The sequence below is a fragment of the Medicago truncatula genome, chromosome 4 (genome assembly GCF_003473485.1).
Source record: "Medicago truncatula cultivar Jemalong A17 chromosome 4, MtrunA17r5.0-ANR, whole genome shotgun sequence".
In the NCBI taxonomy this organism is placed as follows: domain Eukaryota; kingdom Viridiplantae; phylum Streptophyta; class Magnoliopsida; order Fabales; family Fabaceae; genus Medicago; species Medicago truncatula.
The window spans coordinates 63,079,324-63,099,460 of NC_053045.1; the positions used below are offsets into that span (position 1 = coordinate 63,079,324).

At 32.3% G+C, this 20,137-nt stretch overlaps 2 protein-coding genes across 3 annotated transcripts; both read right to left on the reverse strand.

Moving 5' to 3' along the window:
• Positions 1-1,343: 1,343 nt before the first annotated feature.
• On the reverse strand, positions 1,344-6,001 carry LOC11440093 (two-component response regulator ORR24). The gene is made up of 7 exons (XM_024780847.1): positions 5,900-6,001; positions 5,076-5,226; positions 3,270-3,422; positions 3,009-3,161; positions 2,790-2,849; positions 2,601-2,677; positions 1,344-2,366 (listed from the first exon to the last, which is right to left on the reverse strand). Exons 1-7 carry the CDS (start codon positions 5,999-6,001, stop codon positions 1,344-1,346), a joined length of 1,719 nt encoding a protein of 572 aa, XP_024636615.1.
• Positions 6,002-7,518: 1,517 nt separating this feature from the next.
• Positions 7,519-11,374, reverse strand: LOC112421139 (alpha/beta hydrolase domain-containing protein 17C). Of its 2 annotated transcripts, XR_003011185.2 has the most exons (6): positions 10,734-11,374; positions 10,490-10,526; positions 10,129-10,365; positions 9,994-10,041; positions 9,314-9,858; positions 7,994-8,119 (listed from the first exon to the last, which is right to left on the reverse strand). XR_003011185.2 is itself a non-coding variant. In XM_024781511.2 (5 exons), exons 1-5 carry the CDS (start codon positions 11,030-11,032, stop codon positions 7,859-7,861), a joined length of 882 nt encoding a protein of 293 aa, XP_024637279.1. In that variant the 5' UTR covers positions 11,033-11,371; the 3' UTR covers positions 7,519-7,858. The 2 variants fall into 2 exon arrangements, 1 of the variants encoding a protein (XP_024637279.1); XM_024781511.2 differs by lacking the exon at positions 9,314-9,858 and having other exon boundaries at positions 7,519-8,119; positions 10,734-11,371.
• Positions 11,375-20,137: the final 8,763 nt, after the last annotated feature.

Sequence of the window (20,137 nt, forward strand, 5' to 3'; positions counted from 1 at the left end):
CATATCAGGGGTACCCATAAATTAATACTTACTTATAATTACAATTTATATGAATTGATACGTATATGTTTTTATTTAAAGCTAGTGGGTCATGTAGCTTGGTTAGGCCCAAAACACTAATATAAGAGTTGTAACCCTAATTCAATTTGTATTGACCACACCATTTTCTTTTTGTCCAGTACCAGTATGTGCGGCGCATCTCACCATTATCAGTATTCACTTGCTAGTTGCTTTTACCTCAGTACATTTCTTGTTTCTTCAAATTATCCTCTTCTTCTTTCTGTTTCTTCTTTATGTATCTACGTAACCCAACATTTATGCCTCATTTCTAGCAACTCGTGTGTTGTTTTGAATTTTTTAAGATGAAAAAGGGAAAACCGGTTTGACCTGCAGAATCGATCGAACCGCCGGTTTTCTGGTTTTTTTACCGGTTTTCAACCGGTTTCCCGGTCTGCTATCCGGTTCTGTAAACTAGCAGTTTATGGTGCCAACCGAACCGGACAATGGCCCGGTTCACGGTTCAACCGGTCGAACCGGATGGTCCGGTCCGGTTTTGATAACCTTGATTTAGAGAGAGGAAACCAGTGACAGTGAGTGAGAAAGTAGTTTATACATAAAGATGATAAAGAAGAATGCGAAATTTGACAGCTAGCACATACTATTTCTACTAAAGAAATAGGTCAAAATCTCTTCAAAAGTAGTCTTGGGATGCAAGAAACAAAATTTGAACATATATAAATCTAAACTATTGGTTAAACTACTCGATGAAACGACTCCAAGACAAGGGTAATAGCTTCCACGGCTTTGATGCTCCTAAACTCTTGGTAAATCAGAAGGATTCAACTGCATGATCCAACATTGTAAGCATCAAATTGTATTTCTCCATCTATAAATAGACTTGCACATAATTTAAAGGTTAAAATATGGTTTTGATCCCTACAAATATGCATCGTTTTAGTTTTAATTCCTGTAAAACAAATTTGTTGTTTTTGATCCCCGCAAAATATTTTGTTTTTTAAAATAGTCCCTCCAGGGACTATTTTCAAAAGTAAAATATTTTGCAGGGACCTTTTTAAAAATCAAAAGATTTTGCAGGAACTATTTTTCTAATAAATGGATTCAGTTATTATGTGTCACGCTTGCAAATCATCACAAAAGTGGGGAGAGGGACCAAAACCAAAACGAGACATATTTGCAGGGACCAAAAACAAAACAAAAAATTACAGGGACTAAAACCAAAACGGGGCATATTTGCAGGGACCAAAACCATATTTTAGCCTTATTTAAAAAGTGAACAAAACACAAGAATATTTTAATCGTGCATACCTGTTTAACCACTTCACTTATTGTGTCATCCAAGGCACACAACTATTCTGAATGAATCCATCTAGAGAAAGCAATTGCTCATAAAAGCAATCACCGTTTGATTCCATAGTTCTTTCATCTGAATAAAATTTCTCAACTTCAGGCATCTGAGTGATTAATGAACTATTAGTTTGAGCTAAACCATGTACCATGGAACTAGTGTCTCCATTAGAAGAAGCAAGATAATCCAAGGTATTGTTGAAGGAAGAACTCGCATTTTGATGTTGTGTGTACCATGGAGCATTTATAACATTCCCAAGTAAGCCATCTTGACATTGCATTGTTTCCTCCAAAGGAACAGCAACAATGTCTGTCGAAGAAAAATGAGAACTGGGAGAAGCAAACTTAAAGTTATTGTGCAACATTTGATCATTGTTAAAATCCTCACTCAATGGAACAGAATTGGAAGCAAAGTTAGAGGAACCACTTGTGACGGGGTTAAAAGATTGTGTTTTCACAGCAGCACCTTCAACATGAGAGTGATTGATAAATGCTCCTGATTTATGTGTTTGTATGTGATTGCTTGAGATGCAAGAAAGAGAAACATTTGCATTATTGACAGTGGCTCCGATGTCTTGGAAGCTAGAGGAATCTGTAACTGCATTTGAATCATCAATTGGACTTAAATTAATGTTATCAGGCAGATAAATATTCTGCTGAAACTGGTTGATGTCCATTGACGTTTGAATGCCATGTACAGAACTCGAACTTTCACTTTCAGAAAACATTGGTGTCTCGAAATTGGGAATGTTATGAGACTGAAGTGGAGGGACTAGTGCAGAAGAACTCATTCCTTCCAAGTTCAAACTGGACGGTGCGTTCAGCCGACAAAACATGTCATTGGATGCATATGCTGGCAGTATGCTGCTTAGGACTCTTGTTGATCCAGATAAGGTGCAAAAATCCCCATATCCACCTACTGAACCCTTTTGCTGGTAGGGATCCAACGCATCATCTCCTCTATCCTGTTTAGATAGCCATTTGATATCAATTCTGTATCTCTGCAATCGAAAACGAAAATGAGGTTACACGCAGTTTTTATACTTACGTTTCATAAACTTGCTTGCTGAAGTTTCAATGAGCAACGGATCATTATTTATCTACAAGAACAAGTTAAAAAGTAAATTATCCCCTTTAACTTCGACAGTATTTGCAAAATGGAGGCGATCAAATATTTTCATGATAAACTAGTCTGAGATTTCTTTACAAAAGGGAAAGTTATATATAATTTGTACCTGCAAATGGCTGGATACATTTTCCCTTGTAAGTCCTTCAACATTCATCAAGTCAAGTATTTTCTTAGGCGAAGCCTCTGCAATAACAGTTGAAGAAACTACATATTAGGAACAATAATATCCATATTTAACAATCATTCATCAAATTAGCAAAGTAAAAAAAAAAATATCATTGTCACATAAACTCACTGTCAAGGCCGACATGATTAACTGCAGAAACAAATTTTCGATGCAACTCATGATCCCAAACTAAACGAGGCTTCTTTCGAGTCGAACATTTCTCATCATTATCTTGTTCTGCTTCTTCCTCCTCAGTTTGTTCCTTTCTTTTTCGTCCATGCATTTTATTCTTGTTAGCAATATTTTCAGATGAGGTGTCTTGACCATATACCCCATCACTAATGATACCTTGATTTTGATCCTTGCTTTCAATCTTCTTTCTAACTACATGTTGCCATATGCTCTTAAGCTCTTCCATTCGGATCGGTTTCACTAGATAGTTGCAAGCACCGTGTATAACACTCTTCATCACCTTCTCTATATCATCATTTACTGACAACACTATATATCACACACAAAAAATCGTCACTTAGATACAATCTGAATATAAGAAGTGGATCTTAATTAGGTAAACAATACAGATTTTAAGACAAAGGTGTGTGAGCTTACTGATGAAAGGTAAATCCATTTCAAGTCCAACTTGCTCAAGGAGCTTGAAGCCATCCATGTCTGGCATGCTAACATCACTAATTACTAGGTCAAACATATCCTTCTTTTCTCTCAACAATTCTAGCGCTTCCACAGGTTTCGTAGTTGTAGTAACTGCAACAACCAAGAATCAAGCTAGTGATTTAGTGAGTATTACTTGTATCCTACTACTTGTACTTAACTCATATTTTTTAATAAAATTTTCTTTTGCCATTCAGAAAAAATAAACAAAAAAAGCACTAAATATGTCAGCCCAATAAAACAGTAATAATCTTTAAAAAGTTTAAAATTTCAACTTTAGAAGTAGAGAAAACAGATGACCCTTTTGTTTTTGATTTTTTGAAGACAAAAATTCTATTTTTTTAACCAAAAAAATACTTATATGATTTTATAGTGTTTGTTTCAGATTTTTTTTTTAATATTTTGTTAAAAAAATGGATTAATTTTTAGCCTCAAAACGAAAAGTTATTCGAAAAGTTTTTTCAAAATCTATTTTTCTTTTAAGAAAAACAAGGAACTCAAGTGTAAGTACTTTAAATCTTTAAAAAAATATATATATATATGATAGTAAATAAACGGAAATTAACTTCGTCTTTTTTTTTTTTGACAAAAACTTCATCTTTTTTTATAAATCTCAAAAATAATATTTACATTTTACAAAAACAAAATAATTTTATTTTAAGCCAAAACAAACACTCCCAGAACAGTCTTGACAAAAGAATGAATTTATGTATTTAAAATCAAGAAAATTGTCAACCGATATATGTGTGAGTAGGTAGCTTTAGTGGTAGACATTCGGGCACTGGAAGACTTATAACCTATGAAGCATAAATATACACTAACACATGACATGCGTCAAAGTTGCATCGGACACTAATACATATCAGACTCCAAACACATTTATATAGCCTATGATAAATAGGTCGTAGTTCATGTTGTAATATGAGTATATGACTCAAAATTGGTGTTTATGAAACTGCCAAATCGACGGCCGATTTGGAGAAATTGGAACCCGATTTTGGGTGCTGTTTTAAGACTTCTGTCTCGTAAAAAATCGGCGCCGGATTTTTGCTAATGTAGAAAAAACATAAACGTTGATGAAAAGTGAGAGATGTAGAGAGTAGAAAAACAAGGGCTTAGAAGCCAACAATAAAACTAGGGTTTGTAAAGTTTTCTCTTTGCAACAAACACTAGGGTTGGGATTGAATCATCATTGATTGATTCACCATGGAGAAACACTATTAGAATTGAGTCTCTTGGTCACTGGAAGAGATTCAAGACTTTAGGTAGAATTAGGTTTGAAGACTGATTCTTGTAACTCTTTGATATCTCTTTGTAAAGTTACTCAAAAGTTATAATGGAACGGAAAGCTGCTCTCTCCCCCCAGAGTAGGTGTCAGTATATTTTCGTGTGTTCTTTCTCTCTTTCTCTTTTGTTGTTCTATATTTTACTTGTGTTTATAAGTGTCACCCACATTGTTTTGGTTGCTTGATTAATTTGCTCCACACATCAAGTTTTATTGATGTAACTTTTTAACGAATTCACGACAGTTCAAACCCTGAAAACTAACCTTATCACCAATTTACTGGAAAAAAGAATTAAGGTTTACTATATCGACGCCTCAAAGAAGAAGAAAAAAAAAAAAGGTTTCCTTATATCAAAGCTACTTCCAATATATGTTTACACCGTTGCATGTGGAGAATAGTAAACATAAAGAATAATCAATGCTTAATCATATTGAATGAACGAAAAAGAAAGGCAACGAACCATTATAGTTGCATGTGAGAAGTTGCTTCTCCAGCACTTTGAGATAAGTTGGATCGTCATCAACTGCCAGAACACGCATACCCGCCGGAAAACCTTCTCCTAAAACATTGACAACACCGAAACTATCCTCCACAACCACAACCATCATGAACTAGAATCAAATACTCGAATGAGAAAAACAAGTAGTGATCAGTGATCACACAAATAACAGACGAAAAAGTTCTAAATTTTCAAAGGAAATAGAAAAAAAAACTCAAGAAAAACCCTAGAGAGAAAAAAACACAAGTGTAGTCAAAGGCTTTGTTCTGCTATTTGTCGTTGTGAACTTTTCTTAACAATACAAAAAAGTAGGGTCTTAAAAAAAACACAAAAAAGTAGGGTTTCGTCTCTAATTATATATGTCGAAGATTTGTTGTGGATAGCGAACAAAAATAGTGCTTACACTCTAAACTTGCAAGGAAAGAAATGATTCGATATTGATAAGATATTTTCCAAATTTATTATCTGTTTTTTTAAGTAATGATTAATAAAAAATAAAAAAAAGTAATGATTTTTAATGCAACAAAACAAGTGTAACCCACCGAGTCCATAAGTTCTACCTCAAGTGTTTTTTTTTTTTGGTAGATATACGAAATGGCAAAGCCATTATAAACTTACACACATAAATGAATGTACCGGGGTTCAAACCTCGATCATGGCATCCGGCCTAACAATTTCGGCATTTTGCCAGTTGAGCTAGGACTTCTAGATTACCTCAAGTTTTTTTTTTTTTTTTTTTAGTACAAAAGAGGGTGGAAGCCCAAAAGAGAAAACTAAACAATTACACGAACATTTATAGGCATACAAGCTCCAGAGATGTCATCAAAGAAGAGACTATTGAGCTCACTAGGAGGGGTCTCCAAAATAGTAAAATTCCATGAATCCATGGTAAAGGCTGAAGTTGGCAAGCCAATCAGCACTTCAGTTGCCTTCTCTCAAAGTGTGATGAACCTGAATACGCCGAATGAGTACAGGGGTTGTCCCATTCATCTTGCAATTATTTGTTATCATATCAATAAGCAATTTTGAATCACTTTCAATGCAAAGCTGAGAAATACCGTCCCTCCAAGCCAACTCTAGACCAAGGTACATACCCCACATCTCTGCATGAAGAGCATCACAAGTGCCAATCTTGCGGACAAAACCTTTGATCCATCTACCATTAGCATCCCGAAGTAAGCCTCCACAACCCGAGCGATCTCCATTCTCTTTGCAAGCTCCATCACAATTGAGTTTGATCCATCCCTCTTGAGGATATTTCCAGCCAATATAAATTGTTTCAGTGTGTCGAAGATCCATTTGAAAATGATTAAGTGTACAATCTTCAATATCACTAGTAAACTTTTGGATGATACTTGTGGGATTCTCCGTCTCTGGAAATTTTCCTCGAAGACTGTCTTGTTTCGCCATTTACAAATATACCAGCAAGTAGTCATGAAAGTTGTCTTCCAGTTAGAGTTGAGATCTCTGTTTTGACGCTTGTTGAGGTTTGTAAAAACCCAATTCCTGCAATCAAAGGAAAAAAAGTCAGTTATACAATCTGAAGGTACAAGTCTGATCCATACCTGAGTTGCATAAGTGCAGTCTCTGAGTACATGAAGAGTAGTCTCATCCTCACTCCCACAAGAAGGACAAATTGGGGATATGTCAACACCCCATCTACTTCGACGGTAATTAGTTAAAATGCGATCATGAGCAACCAATCAAATGAAGGTTTGAATATGTTGCAGACCCTTCCAATTCCACAAACTTTTCCAATCCCCTCCGGTATTAGCATGATTTCCGTAAAATATAGGATTATTTTTTGAATTTTTTTTTAGTTTTTTAAAATATATCAACTTTTATTTTATTTGTATAGTGAGTCCCTCTTCTTAGCTTTGTTCCCTTAAAATTGATAGTATCTACAAAAATAGAACACTTTTGACAAAAACAAAATAAATGACCATCACATCATGCATTATTTTTCGTTAGACCATAGCTTTTAACCTACTTTTAAGGATATTTTTTTAAAGAGAAATGATATTTGAACAACCATTATTAAACAATTTTTGTGACAACTTTCTCTTTCATACTCACATTTTACTTTTATTTTCTCTCTTTCTTTTTCTCTCTCTATTGTTATTGTCCAATGAAAAGAGAGGAATAAAGGTTGTCCCTAAAGTTATTTTATTTTGGTTGTCCAAATATCACTTCTCTTTTTTAAAGTTGAACTTGAGATTGCGTAATCTTGTGAACATCACACAATCTATGTCTTCAAACTTAACAGCAAATCATGAAGATGTCAATGATTCAAAATACTAAAAGACACTGTCAATTACGGCCTCGGAGTACAACATCATTGTTGATTGGTTTAATACTTGTTAATTATAAGATGTCGATACACTTTTATTATGATGAACCTATATTTATACATATGCAAAACAACTTTACCATAATTTTAAATCAAGTAGACAATAACTAAACAGGAAAACAAAACACCACTAAGGAGTTCACCACCTAAATAAAGCTGTCACTATCTCAACAGGATTTAGATCAAAGACATCATCAAGAAATTGATCAAAAAGAAAAGACACTGTCAAAAGAAAATTGTCGGGTCCTAGACATCCTATAATTCTAATAAACTCATTGTACTGAGTGCCAATTGAAAAACCTATGAAGCTAAAGACTAAGTGACATGGGCACTATTGAAGTTGAGGGTAAATTTCCATAAACAAACTGATTATGAAACCTCAAAAAAGATGAACCTATCTTTTAACAAATCCTAAGCATTTGGTATGTCTGGAATCAGTGATACTAGGACTCTGAGTGAGTTGTTTGTTTGTTTGGGAAGTGATAGAAAGTTTATCCATTGCGTTGATAAACTTGCGCAAATACTTGATGTACTCGGGGAAAGTTTCAAGGTTGCAATGGCCTCCACCTTTAACCCACAAGGGGTCATATTTTTCCTTTGAGAGCTCCCACAACCGCTTTCCATGAGAACAATCCACAATTTCATCTTCTGTTCCCTGTAAACAATCCATAAGCAGAAACAAAACTATTATTAGTGTCAAAAAATATCCATGTCAGTTGTGATGCTTTCTGCAGACTATAAAGTACCGAATCCGTAAATAATGAGACTAAGCAATATTATACAACAAAAACTTGAAAGCCATAATAATTTTAATACTCGAAATCAGCTCCATTTACAACAATGACTATAATGCTATTGCTACATGTTGTTCGGCCATATCTCATAAACTAGGCAACAACTAAAAGTTTCCATATTCTGAAATCTCCCCAATGATTGTGTTGTTCGCTCTAAAACATAACAAAAGATATCAATTTCAGTATTTCTTCTAGAACTGGAAAAAGAAGTTATTAATCACTGTCGTTAAGCACCAAAAATGTTGTGTGGTTACCTATTCTATCAATAGTATTGGTACTTGGTAGAATGGGGACACGGAGTGATAGATAAATGCTAGATATTCATTAAACATCTTTTGTAACAGACATACATAGGATAACTAGTGTAGACTGCTCAAAATAAAAATGGAAGCAGCATTTTTCCAAAAGCCATATATTTTATAAATCTATGCTGGATACGAAGTTCCAATCAGACAGAAGATATAATCTACATATTGACATCCCACCATGATGACCATCCACTAAATATACACAACAAATTGAACATCATTTAGATATTTTATATCTTTACTTGAACTGTAGATTGTTGTTGTGCCTTTAGGTTAACAATGCATGAAAAAGGGTAATAACTGATCAGCGATAAAGAGACCCTACTCACTACAAACGGATGCACCATAGGAACTGAACTGTACTCATCCGCCCCCCTTTTCAGTTGGAGTTTCATAGGAGAGGTCCATTAGGGGCACTAGTTATTCTAAGAAACACAAGAATGAGACAGACTGATGTCTTCAGTGTTTATTCCAGAACCTAAATTTCATTATTGTATTGTTCTAAAGGAGATGAACAGATTGACACAAAACTTAACCTACCTATTAACATAATCTTAAGATATTTACTAAACAGGGAGAAAAATATAATGTGGCGACAATACAAGTCAAAAAAACATTTCTATACTTTGTTATAAAATGAAATGCTAATAAAAAATACCAGTATTCAAACACCACCAGGTCCCTGAACAGTCGAAATAAAACATTTAAAAAAAAAAAAAAACATTTCAGTGGATGGATTACTACTACCTCCAGAAAGAAAATTCAATTGAGCACAACTTTTCGGCTCAGACTTTCGTTGTTCTTATCATCTGATAGGGTAGATTCAGGATCGCTCGTGCAAAAGGCTCCTCTCCACTCAGTACCCATTTTCACTCACCAAAAAGGTACTATATACTTTTTCTAGGGCTTTAGAAGAAGATAGGAAAAAAAAAATATATATATATGTTTTTTATGGATGGATCTAAAGCTGACACGGAAGACAGAGGAATTTAATGAGGAGAGCATGGGATCAAATGGAAATAAAGCAATGAGACAAACACAGGGGTTGTTTTGACTAAGGAGCAAGCACAAACTTTGACTAGGAATGCGGGTGGTAATTCATTGGTATATCCAAATCAGGTTTTGAATACTAGATGGGAAAACAATGGGATGATTTGTTTATGATACACGCTAATCATGTGCACTTGGCTTTGTATGACATACGCAATCAAGCATTCAGACTTCAGACTTGAGCTATTCTTTTCTAATTGAGGGTTAAGTCAAGCTTTCATGTGGACAAAATCATCATCAAGCTAAATAGGAAATTACAGAAACGCCGTATCAGGACAGAAGCCTCAAAAAGAAACGATTGATCAAATATAACCAGAAAAGGGAACACAATTGCATAAACTGATTACATACATAGATGGAAAGAAAGACATACTTACATGTATAACAAACACCGGACATTTGACATACCGAATTTTGTCTATATTCTGAAACGAAATTGAAAACTTTTGTTACTACAAAACTCAGTGCTAAAAATTATGGCAGTGGTATAAGAATTGTATGGCAAAACTTACTTTGAAAATGTCAAACCAAAATGTGACCTTTACAGGGTACAAGACCCTTAATCCAGAAAGAATAGCACTGTGAAGTACAACACCTCTCAATTTTTGCAATTTAGAAGCCAAGTGTGTCGTTGGTCCACTTCCAACGGATTGACCATACAAAATCAAATCTTCTTGCTTAAATCCATATTCATTCCTCAATAAATTATATACAGCCTCTATGTCGTAATACGTGTTGAACTCAGATGGCTATCACAGTTGGAAAGAATATAGATAAATGTTAGATTCACTTGGATAAAAACATAATTCAACCAAAAAATTGATAATTTGTGTTACTCAAAACCTCTTCATATTAGTAAAATGAGTTACTTACCTTACCTGTGGAACGTCCATAACCAGAATAGTCATAGCTGCAAAATAACACAAAGATCCAAGAAATACTTAGAAAGATCTTTTGTTTATACTTCAAAATGAATTCAAAACAACACCATAAAGCTACCAAGTCTCTATTATCATATGAATTATTAGTAACCATGGCTAATTATTAATTAACAGACAAAAACTGTTGTATTAATAAAAGCATGCAAAATTGTATATAAGGGATTAAGAAAAGAAACCTCATGATATTGACACGAAGATGAGCTCTAAGCTCAATGAAGAGGTCACGCATCTGACCCAAATCAGCAGCATTACCATGAGAGTACAATATAGTAAACCTTGCAAAAGGGTGTTTCCACAACGTAGCAACGATCTTATTGCCTCCTTTTGTGTCTACAATATGAACGTCGACGCTTTTATCCGTCGTGCCGGAAATCTTCAACACCCCATCATCGTTCTCTTTGTAAACTTCGTATGTTGGTGGCTCCGGCGGGAAAAACGCAAACTTTGCCGCCACCGTTCCCGTGACATTACCCATTTACAGAACAGAAGGGATGAAACAAAAACAATTTTGTGGTGGTTTAAACTACGAAAACATTATATAGAACAAAAAAGAAAGAGTTATTTTGGGTAATGTTCGAAGATTTCTGGGTATAATTATGTGTGTGCAAAAAGTTGATGAGATTGTTATCTTTTATTTCTATAATGTATATGATTTTGAAGAAGAAAAAAAAAGGAAAAGGAAAGAAAATATTTTTGATTTGAGAAAGAGAAGAAGGAAAGGTGAATGTCCGTAGTAAACGGGTGAGCTGGAAGGAACAACATCTTCTGCTATCACCATTCATCTTTTCCCTTTCTTTCCTTCCTTCTCTCACCTTTTCATCCTTTTCATAAGATACAATATTACTATTTTATTACCATTTTAATGATACTGATTATTACATGTTTTTTTTTTTTAATATTCATAAGTCGGAATTTGAATTGGATTCCTCATTCATTCATTTTAAGATGAATTACTTTTTTTATTACGTACAAATGTACTATTTAATATTGACAATTTTAGATAATAAAATGTTGGATCTCATAAAAAAAATAAAAAATAAAGTAAAATAAATTTTCCTTTAAAAAAAAGTGTTGATATATTTTATTTTTATTAAATTACAAATATCTTGTTTCTTTCTAGCTATTCCCTATTTTTGTCCTATCCAATTTAATGATATATTCCCTTTGAAATAAAATAAAATATAAACAAAATTATCTTGTTTTTGGAATGAAATATAAACGAATCTTAACAAATATCTCTCGTATTTAATGATAATATATCGATATGTCTCTCGTTTGATTTAACTTTTTATAAAATCCGATAATGAGTTTATTAATCAAAAAAAATTATTTAAACACTAATTTATTTATTATTATACCATAAATTAATTAAAAAAACTTCTCTCAAATTAATGATAATATATTAAAATATCTCTCATTTGATTTAATTTTTAAAAAATCCAACAATTATTTTATCAGTCAAAAAACATTATTTAAACACTAATTTCTTTATTAATATACCATAAATTAATTAAAAAAACTTCTCTCGCATTTAATGACAGTATATTAAAATATCTCTCATTTGATTTAATTTTTAAAAAAAATCATCAATTATTTTATCAATCGACGAAAATTATTTAAACACTAATTCATTTATAATGAATGAAAGAAATTGTTAAAGAAAAAACTTAGGTTCACTTAAAAAAAAAACTTAGTTCAGTTCCACATGTGCGTTATTTGTCGTTCCTCTAATAAAAAAGACATTTCTTTGTGTTAATTTTTTTTTTTTTTATTTTGAAAAATGTTTGTCTTTTATCTTCGTTACGTTTACTTGATTTCTATGTTCTTAACCGTAGAACACTTTGTACCGTACAATGTTACTAGTCTGACTCCTGACCGATAGAATTTTCCTTTCAACTTAAGTGGTATTTTCTTATCACATAAAACACCAAAGCTTTTCTCCATTTCAACCACATGATTTGAATACAAGGATTTACATCTGTTTCTATTTCTCCATCATTTTATACCATGGACCCAAGATATTTAAGCAATTGATTTGGGTATGATATTCACATTTCAGGTAGAATTATTTTGCCTTTTGCTGAAGTTACATTTCATATACTCTATCTTGCTTATACTCAGGCAAAAATCATACATTTCTAAGGTCCATCTCCAAGTCTCTAACCTTCCATTCAATTCCTCAATCGAGTCTCAAAGCACAATTATAAAATGGTGCTCCAAATTCTTACATTAGTCATTACTAGCAACTTTTAGCACGGTCAGAATCAATGTCAATGGCAACCAAGGGAAGAGCTTGGGAATACTAAAGTTTTTCCTTTTCACTTTATTTTCTATTATCATCAAATGGCTGTAAAGGAGCATAAGGAGTCAAAAGTATTTGCATAGACCGCTTAGAATTCGGTGCACCAAACTTTCAGAAGGAAGGAGAAAAAAGACATTGGATAGTAATATTACATCACACTTTTATAGAATCGCAGGCTTTAAAAAGGCGTCAAGGGTAAATCCAATATGCATGACAAGCTGCTGATTGGTGTTGACCCATTGGATAGTACTAATGCAATATGCATAAAAAGGTGATAGTATTTGTGTAACATAACATATCATATGCTATTTGCATGGTTAATCAAATGATATTACTTCTTTCGTTTGAGTAAATCATTCACCTAAAGATGACCAAACAGTCAGCATCAAAGTTTGGTCCTCTTTATTTATCCTTTACTTTGGAATATCTCAATGTTATGGGAGGCATTTCATGGACCACATATGGGATCACAAGCTCACAAATAATCTGCTGCAATTGTCATTGGGTCCATTAAAAACCTAACGTGAAAATGATATAGACGTGCCCAATCAACATCAGAATTCATGCACAGTACTTATAATTGCAAAAAAAAATAAAAATCACTGAAACGGGAGACAAACAGACAATAAACAACGCCGATAACTAAATATCGGAAAATAAAATGGCATCACATTAGAAGTTCCGAGTAAAAGAGAACACACCATGACAAATGATGATAGATGAAACATCCTGGATAACCCAACAAAACATATGAATATCTTTTCTGATAAATGAAACACAAGAATTACCTAAATCTAAAATAAGCAGTTAGTATCAAAGCCCATGCCAATTCTACACCGTATATTTACGTTAAATACAATGTATTCGTTTAGATAAGGAAATAGCATCAAAGCATATGTGACCTCGGATTGTATTCATCTATGCATTAAATACCATGTGATAATTGATTCTTAATTAGTTGCCTTCAAATAATACATGTTCTTCTTTTAAGGTGGTCCTGTCTTCAACATTAATTTTCCAATTTTTCCAAAATTATTTTGGTATTTGATGTGACAAGCCAGCAATGCAAGAGAAGAGATTATGTGCATGTAATATAAGAAAACGATCATCTGGTGTACCAAGAGCAGTTTTCTGGATTCTATTGGCACTCATCCATGTTTTTGAATCCATATCTAAGAAGAAGTTCAAATTGGATACATCTAGAGCTACAATGGTAACTTCAGTAAAGATGGTAAAGCACCACAAAACATTAAGTTCTACTGTTGCTTGTGCCTTTATAAAAATAGTGGATATTAAAGGGAAGATAACGAACTTCAAATTATTAACTATATATGCAATTAACATATGGAAAAAATTTGAATCCAAAATTATTAGATCAATGAGATTGTCGGTCGTTGAGTCTGTGTGTAAAAGATGTTTGCATGTTCACGTTGTAAATTCATAGTAATTGCATCCGATCCTTTGTTTTAAAAGAAAATGAAATTATCTAGAGTCTTTTGGAAGAAGCTAAGAGCATGAAGCTTTTTTTTTTTACCTTGTAAATTTGACCAATCGTAGAAGCAAAATGATTGTAAAACTCACCTGTCAAAAAACAGTAAGTGTGCAACCGCCAATGACAGAAAGCACGGTTTCTTAAAATCCAGCCATAAGATAAATGGAGTCTCAATTTAGCAAAATAAATCCCTCAAACATAGCATATACACGAGATGTATGACATAGACCTACATATATCTTTGGTGTATCTACACATACCATCTAAAAAAGTTCACTATCAATGCTTCATAGAACGGAGTAGAATGTGACATGGACTTATGTTGTTCTTATCATCTGATATAGTAAATTCAGATCACGTGTGCAAAAGTCTTTTCTTCACCCAGTACCCATTTTCACTCATAAAAAATGTATTATACACTTTTTATATGTCCTAATTATAAGATAAGAAAAACCAGAAGTTTTGTTTCTTTTATAAATGGATCAGTAGGTGACACGGAAGATAGAGGAATTTAGTGAGTAGAGCCAGGAATCAAATAGAAATAAATCCATGAGACAAACTTAAAGTCATTGAGTCTTTCAACCTTATTTTAGGTGGGGTTTTTATATGCAAGTACACAGGTGTTGCTTTGACAAAAGAACAAACACAAACTTTGACTAGGAAAGTCGGTGGTAACTCGTTAATATATCCAAAACGGTTTTTGAATACTAGGCAAGATTAACAATGGGATGATTTATCTATGATATACGCTAATCATGTGAGTTCCTCCTATAATCATATCCTCCTTTAGGTTTTTCTTTGGATATGTCAACAATGAGGAATGTTTCTAGCAATACAAGTCAGAGACCAACTTCCAATGCGCTTGTTCAGTTTCATCACCATAATTTGAATTTCCCTCACCTTATGATGATTGCAATGGAGAACATCCCTCCAACAAGAGATTTGAGCCTTGCTATGAGGTAGTAGTTGAGGTTGATAAGAAGTTCATTGTCAACCTTGCAACATATAATTGAATGTTTTACTGACTTTGATTATGTAGAAGTTGAGTTTTCATTTAGTTTATTTGTTTTTACCATTGCCTTCTGTCATTTCATCCTACTGTTCTTCCATGACAATGACATTTCACAGAATGGTAGAAATACATAAACTAAATGAAAACTCAACTTCAACATTAACAATATAAAAAGTTAGTAAAATATTCAATTATATATAGTGATGTTGCCAGTGATTTTCTCATTAATATTTGCTACTACCCCATTATCAAGGCTCGAGTCTCTAATCGGATGGATGTTCTCCATTGAAAGTAGTTAAACTGAACAAACACAATGGGAGTTTGGCTATGACTCATATAGCTAGCAACATTCCTCATTGTTGCCACTCCTAAAGCAAAATCTAATACAGGAACCGATAGATACGGGAACACACTTATTAGCATGTATCAGAGACAAATCACCCCATTGTTCATCCCACCTAGTATTCAAAAATCGTTATGGATATATCAACGAGTTACAACCAGCATTCATAGTGGAAGTTTGTGCTTGCTACCTAGTCAAAACAACCCTAGTATAATCTCATATAAGAGTTCCAGCTTGAATAAGGTCCCAAAGACACAATGGATTTATGTTCGTCTCATTTGGCTTTATTTCCATTTGATCTCATGCTTTCGTCACTAAATTCCTCTATGTTTTGTGTCACCTTTAAATTCATGCATCAAAACAAACAAATTTTTATTCCCATATCTTCTTCTTAAGCCATAGAAAGGGATAGAAAAAGTGCATATTACCTTTTTGGTGAGTAAAAGGTAGAGGAGAGCTTTTTGCCCACACGATCTGAATCTACTGCATCAGATGATAAGAATGACAAAAGTCCAAGTCCTATCCTTCCACTCACTCGAAATAAAACATCAGATGAGTAAAAACAATGAAAATTGTTCCATAATATCATGAAGGATTAAGAAAAGAGGTAGTAGAGTAAAACAGGGATATCAAAATTAAATAAACTAAGAAAACGAGATAAAAGATGGAAGCAAACCTGGTGATATCAACACGATATTGAGCTCTAAACTCGATGAAGAGATAAAGCATCTGAACCAAATCATCCGAAACCAAAAAATACCAACACTGTTTATGTGACATTGACAGAGGAAGAAAAATGAAACGCGCTTGAGGGATGAAACAGTTTTGTGGTTTATTTTGACATGAACCAAAACTATATATAGAACAAAAAATATAAAACCATTTTTCTGTGCATAGAATCCTTAATGCCATTTTCCAAGGTATCATCTTTCAATTCTCATTGGAAATTTGTACTCATTGAACTACTATCATTTTCCAATGCTAACTCAATAATTGTACTCATTAGACTACTTTCATTTTTCAAGGTTAATCGTTTCATACTCCTTTCGGTCACATTTATAAGCAAAAAAACAACTAAGTACATTCAATAATTAATGTATCTAACCTATAAACGTGACCGGATACATTAGTTATTCAATGTACTTAAAAAGTCATTTTTTTACTTATAAATGTGAACGAAGAGAATACTTGATTGGAAATTTGCACTCAATAGACTGCTACCATTTTTCAATGTTAATTCATTAATTACACATGTCTATGTAAGCATGCATACGTTACAAAACCTCCATAAACCACTTTTATGTGCATTCGATCTTTAATGGGTGAAGCCTACGTTACCCTCTCTTGTTTAGAGGGTAATTTACCTGCCTCATGATATCAACTAATCAAAATGTAAGATACATAGATAACATTAAATGTCAAATAAATGAGTAGATTTTTTCTAAAAATAAAAGAGTTAATCTTAATTATTTTTTTTGAAGGAGAGTTAATCTTGGTAACTTTTAATACTTTTAATTTTTTTTTTTTGAAACAACAAATGATTTAATTTTTTTTTTATATTAAGGTGTTCAATCTTAATTAATTTACACTACAAGACTTATAACAGATAAAATTTTACATCAAATTTCTTTCATCTTGATGTCCTTAAATTCATCATTTACATTCATAAAATTTCTTCCATTCCAGAACCCCGAACGTGAGAACAAAAACATCTCCTTCTTTCAAATTTCTTCTTCTTTATTCTTCCATATTGATCATTTTTTGTTTCTTTTTCATTCTTCTTCCCATTTTGATTGTTCAATTTTGTCGTTCCAAATTGCCGCAATTTCCAATTATCGTGAGAATTGTCGTTGTTTCTAGAACCGCGTCAGGTATCGTGACTTATTTTTTTTTATTTAAGCAGCCAACCTAATAAAATCTGTTAACACGCATAGACCTGTCTCGCTATCAGCAAAAGTCTTTTAAGTCCAAATAAAAGAACAAAAGCCTCATCACATAACCATTTCAGCAACAACCAAAAAATGCTAGCAAACTTCCACAACATCACAGCGGCAACACCTGCTAGCAGCCCTCAAAGTACAACGGATGATTTACTCAATTGTTATAATTAACTACATCACAACCAAGAGAAATCAAATCAAAAAGAAAAATCAAGTCATCATATCTGACGTTGTACTGGAAATAACAACAATTCTCACGATATTTGAAATCATGACGATTCTCACGAAAATTGAAAAATGCGGCAGTTGGGAACGACAAAATTGAACAATCAAAATGGGAGGAATAAATTTTATGAATATAACTGATAAATTTAAGGACATTCAGATGAAAGAAATTTGATGTGAAATTTTAATTGTTTTAAGCCGGTCTTGTAGTGTAAATTAATTAAGATTGAACACCTAAATATAATTAAGGCAATATTATATTATGGGTCCTTTATCTTATTTATTTGTAACACTTTGGTCCTTTGTCTTTATTTTTTTCCGTTTAGGTCCTTTATCTCTCTTAAAAGCACATATACATCTTTTTTCGCATTTTTTTTATTAAAAAATACATAATTTTATTTTTAAAAATATATTTTTATTAAAACTGAAAAAAAAATCCAAAAATATGATGAAGATGTTCATCATCTTCATCTTCTTCCTTTGAATCTTCATCATCTTCTTTAAATAAAAAAAAATTCTACTAAAATATATCTCCAAATATCGTGAATTAATGTTATATTCACCTCAAATCTTATTTTAAACACAAAAATCAAAACCTTAATTTCATAAATGTTGCAAGGAGGATGGTGGAGGCTTAGTCATTGGCGGAAGGGTTAGGCTTTACGAAAGTTAAGATTGTTCTGGAAACAACAAAATTGATGTGCAAAGTTGCTATCAATTTTGGGGTTATTTTTATGTCGGGCTTGAATATTGAGTTAGAAAATAATAATAATAATAATAATAATATACAGCGTGACAATTTATATAACAATTTTTTTTTTGTGATGAAACTAAATCTCTTTCCCTATAGGGGTTTGATTTTTGTGTTTAAAAGAAGATTTGAGGTAAATATAACATTAATTCATGATATTTGGAGATATATTTGTGTAGAAATTTTTTTGATTCAATGAAGATGATGAAGATTCAAAGGAAGAAGATGAAAATGATGAACATCTTCATCATATTTCTGGATTTGTTTCATTTTTAATAAAAAGATACTTTAAAAAATAAAATTATGTATTTTTTTTAATAAAAAAATGAGAAAAAGGATGTATATGTGCTTTTATAAGAGATAAAAGACCTAAGTGGAAAAAAATAAAGATAAAGGACCCAAGTGTAACAAATAAATAAGATAAAGGATCTCTAATGTAATCATGTCTATAATTAAATAAAAATTAAAAGTATTAAAAGTTGCCTTATGATTATAATTGATTCTTTTTTTAGAAAAAAATTGATTCATTTATGACATTTAATGTTGTCAATGTATATTACATTTTGATTGGTTGATATTATGAGAGGGTAAAATACCCTCTAAATAAGAGAGGGTAATCTAGAAAAAACCTCTTTAATGCCATTTTCCAAGACTTAATCCTTCATCTCTCATTGAAAATTTACACTTATTATGCTACTACCATTTTAAAATTCTAACTCATTAATTGTAAGATAAATGATACTTGAACAACTATTTTGTAATAATTTTTAGACAATTTTCTCTCATATTCACATGATGTACTTATTTCTCTAGTCCTTTTTTTTCTCTCTATTGTTTTTACCAATAAGAAGAGAATGAAAAATGAATTTATCACAAAAATTATCATCAAATGATTGTTCAAATATCATTATTCATTTTGTAAAGATACTTTTATATTCATTTAATGCTTAAATTGGTATTGTAAAGTGACAATTATTTTGAGATTCAATAAATAAGGGTATAATAGTGAGAAAAAATAATAAATGCTAAATTGGTATTGTAAAGTGACAATTATTTTAAAAAAAAGAAAAATTGTTAAAAAGACAATAATTATGAGACGGAGGAAGTACCATTTTCCAATGCTAACTCCATAATTGTAGTCATTAGACTACTACCATTTTCCAAGGCTTAATCGTCTCATACTTGATTTGAAATTTGTACTCATTAGACTACTATCATTTTCCGATGCTAATTCATTAACTACACATGTCTATCTAAGCATGCAGACATTACAAAACGTCCACAAAATCACTTCTCTGCACATTCAATCCTTAATGTCATTTTCCAAAGTTTAATCATTCATCACTCATTTGAAATTTACTCTCATTATACTACTATCATTTTCCAATTCTAACTCACAAATTGTACACATCTAGTTATGATAAGCATGCATTAATTGCATACACCCTCCGGTTATAAATATAAGAAAAAATTCATATTTTAGATACATTCAATAAATAATGTATGTTATCTACA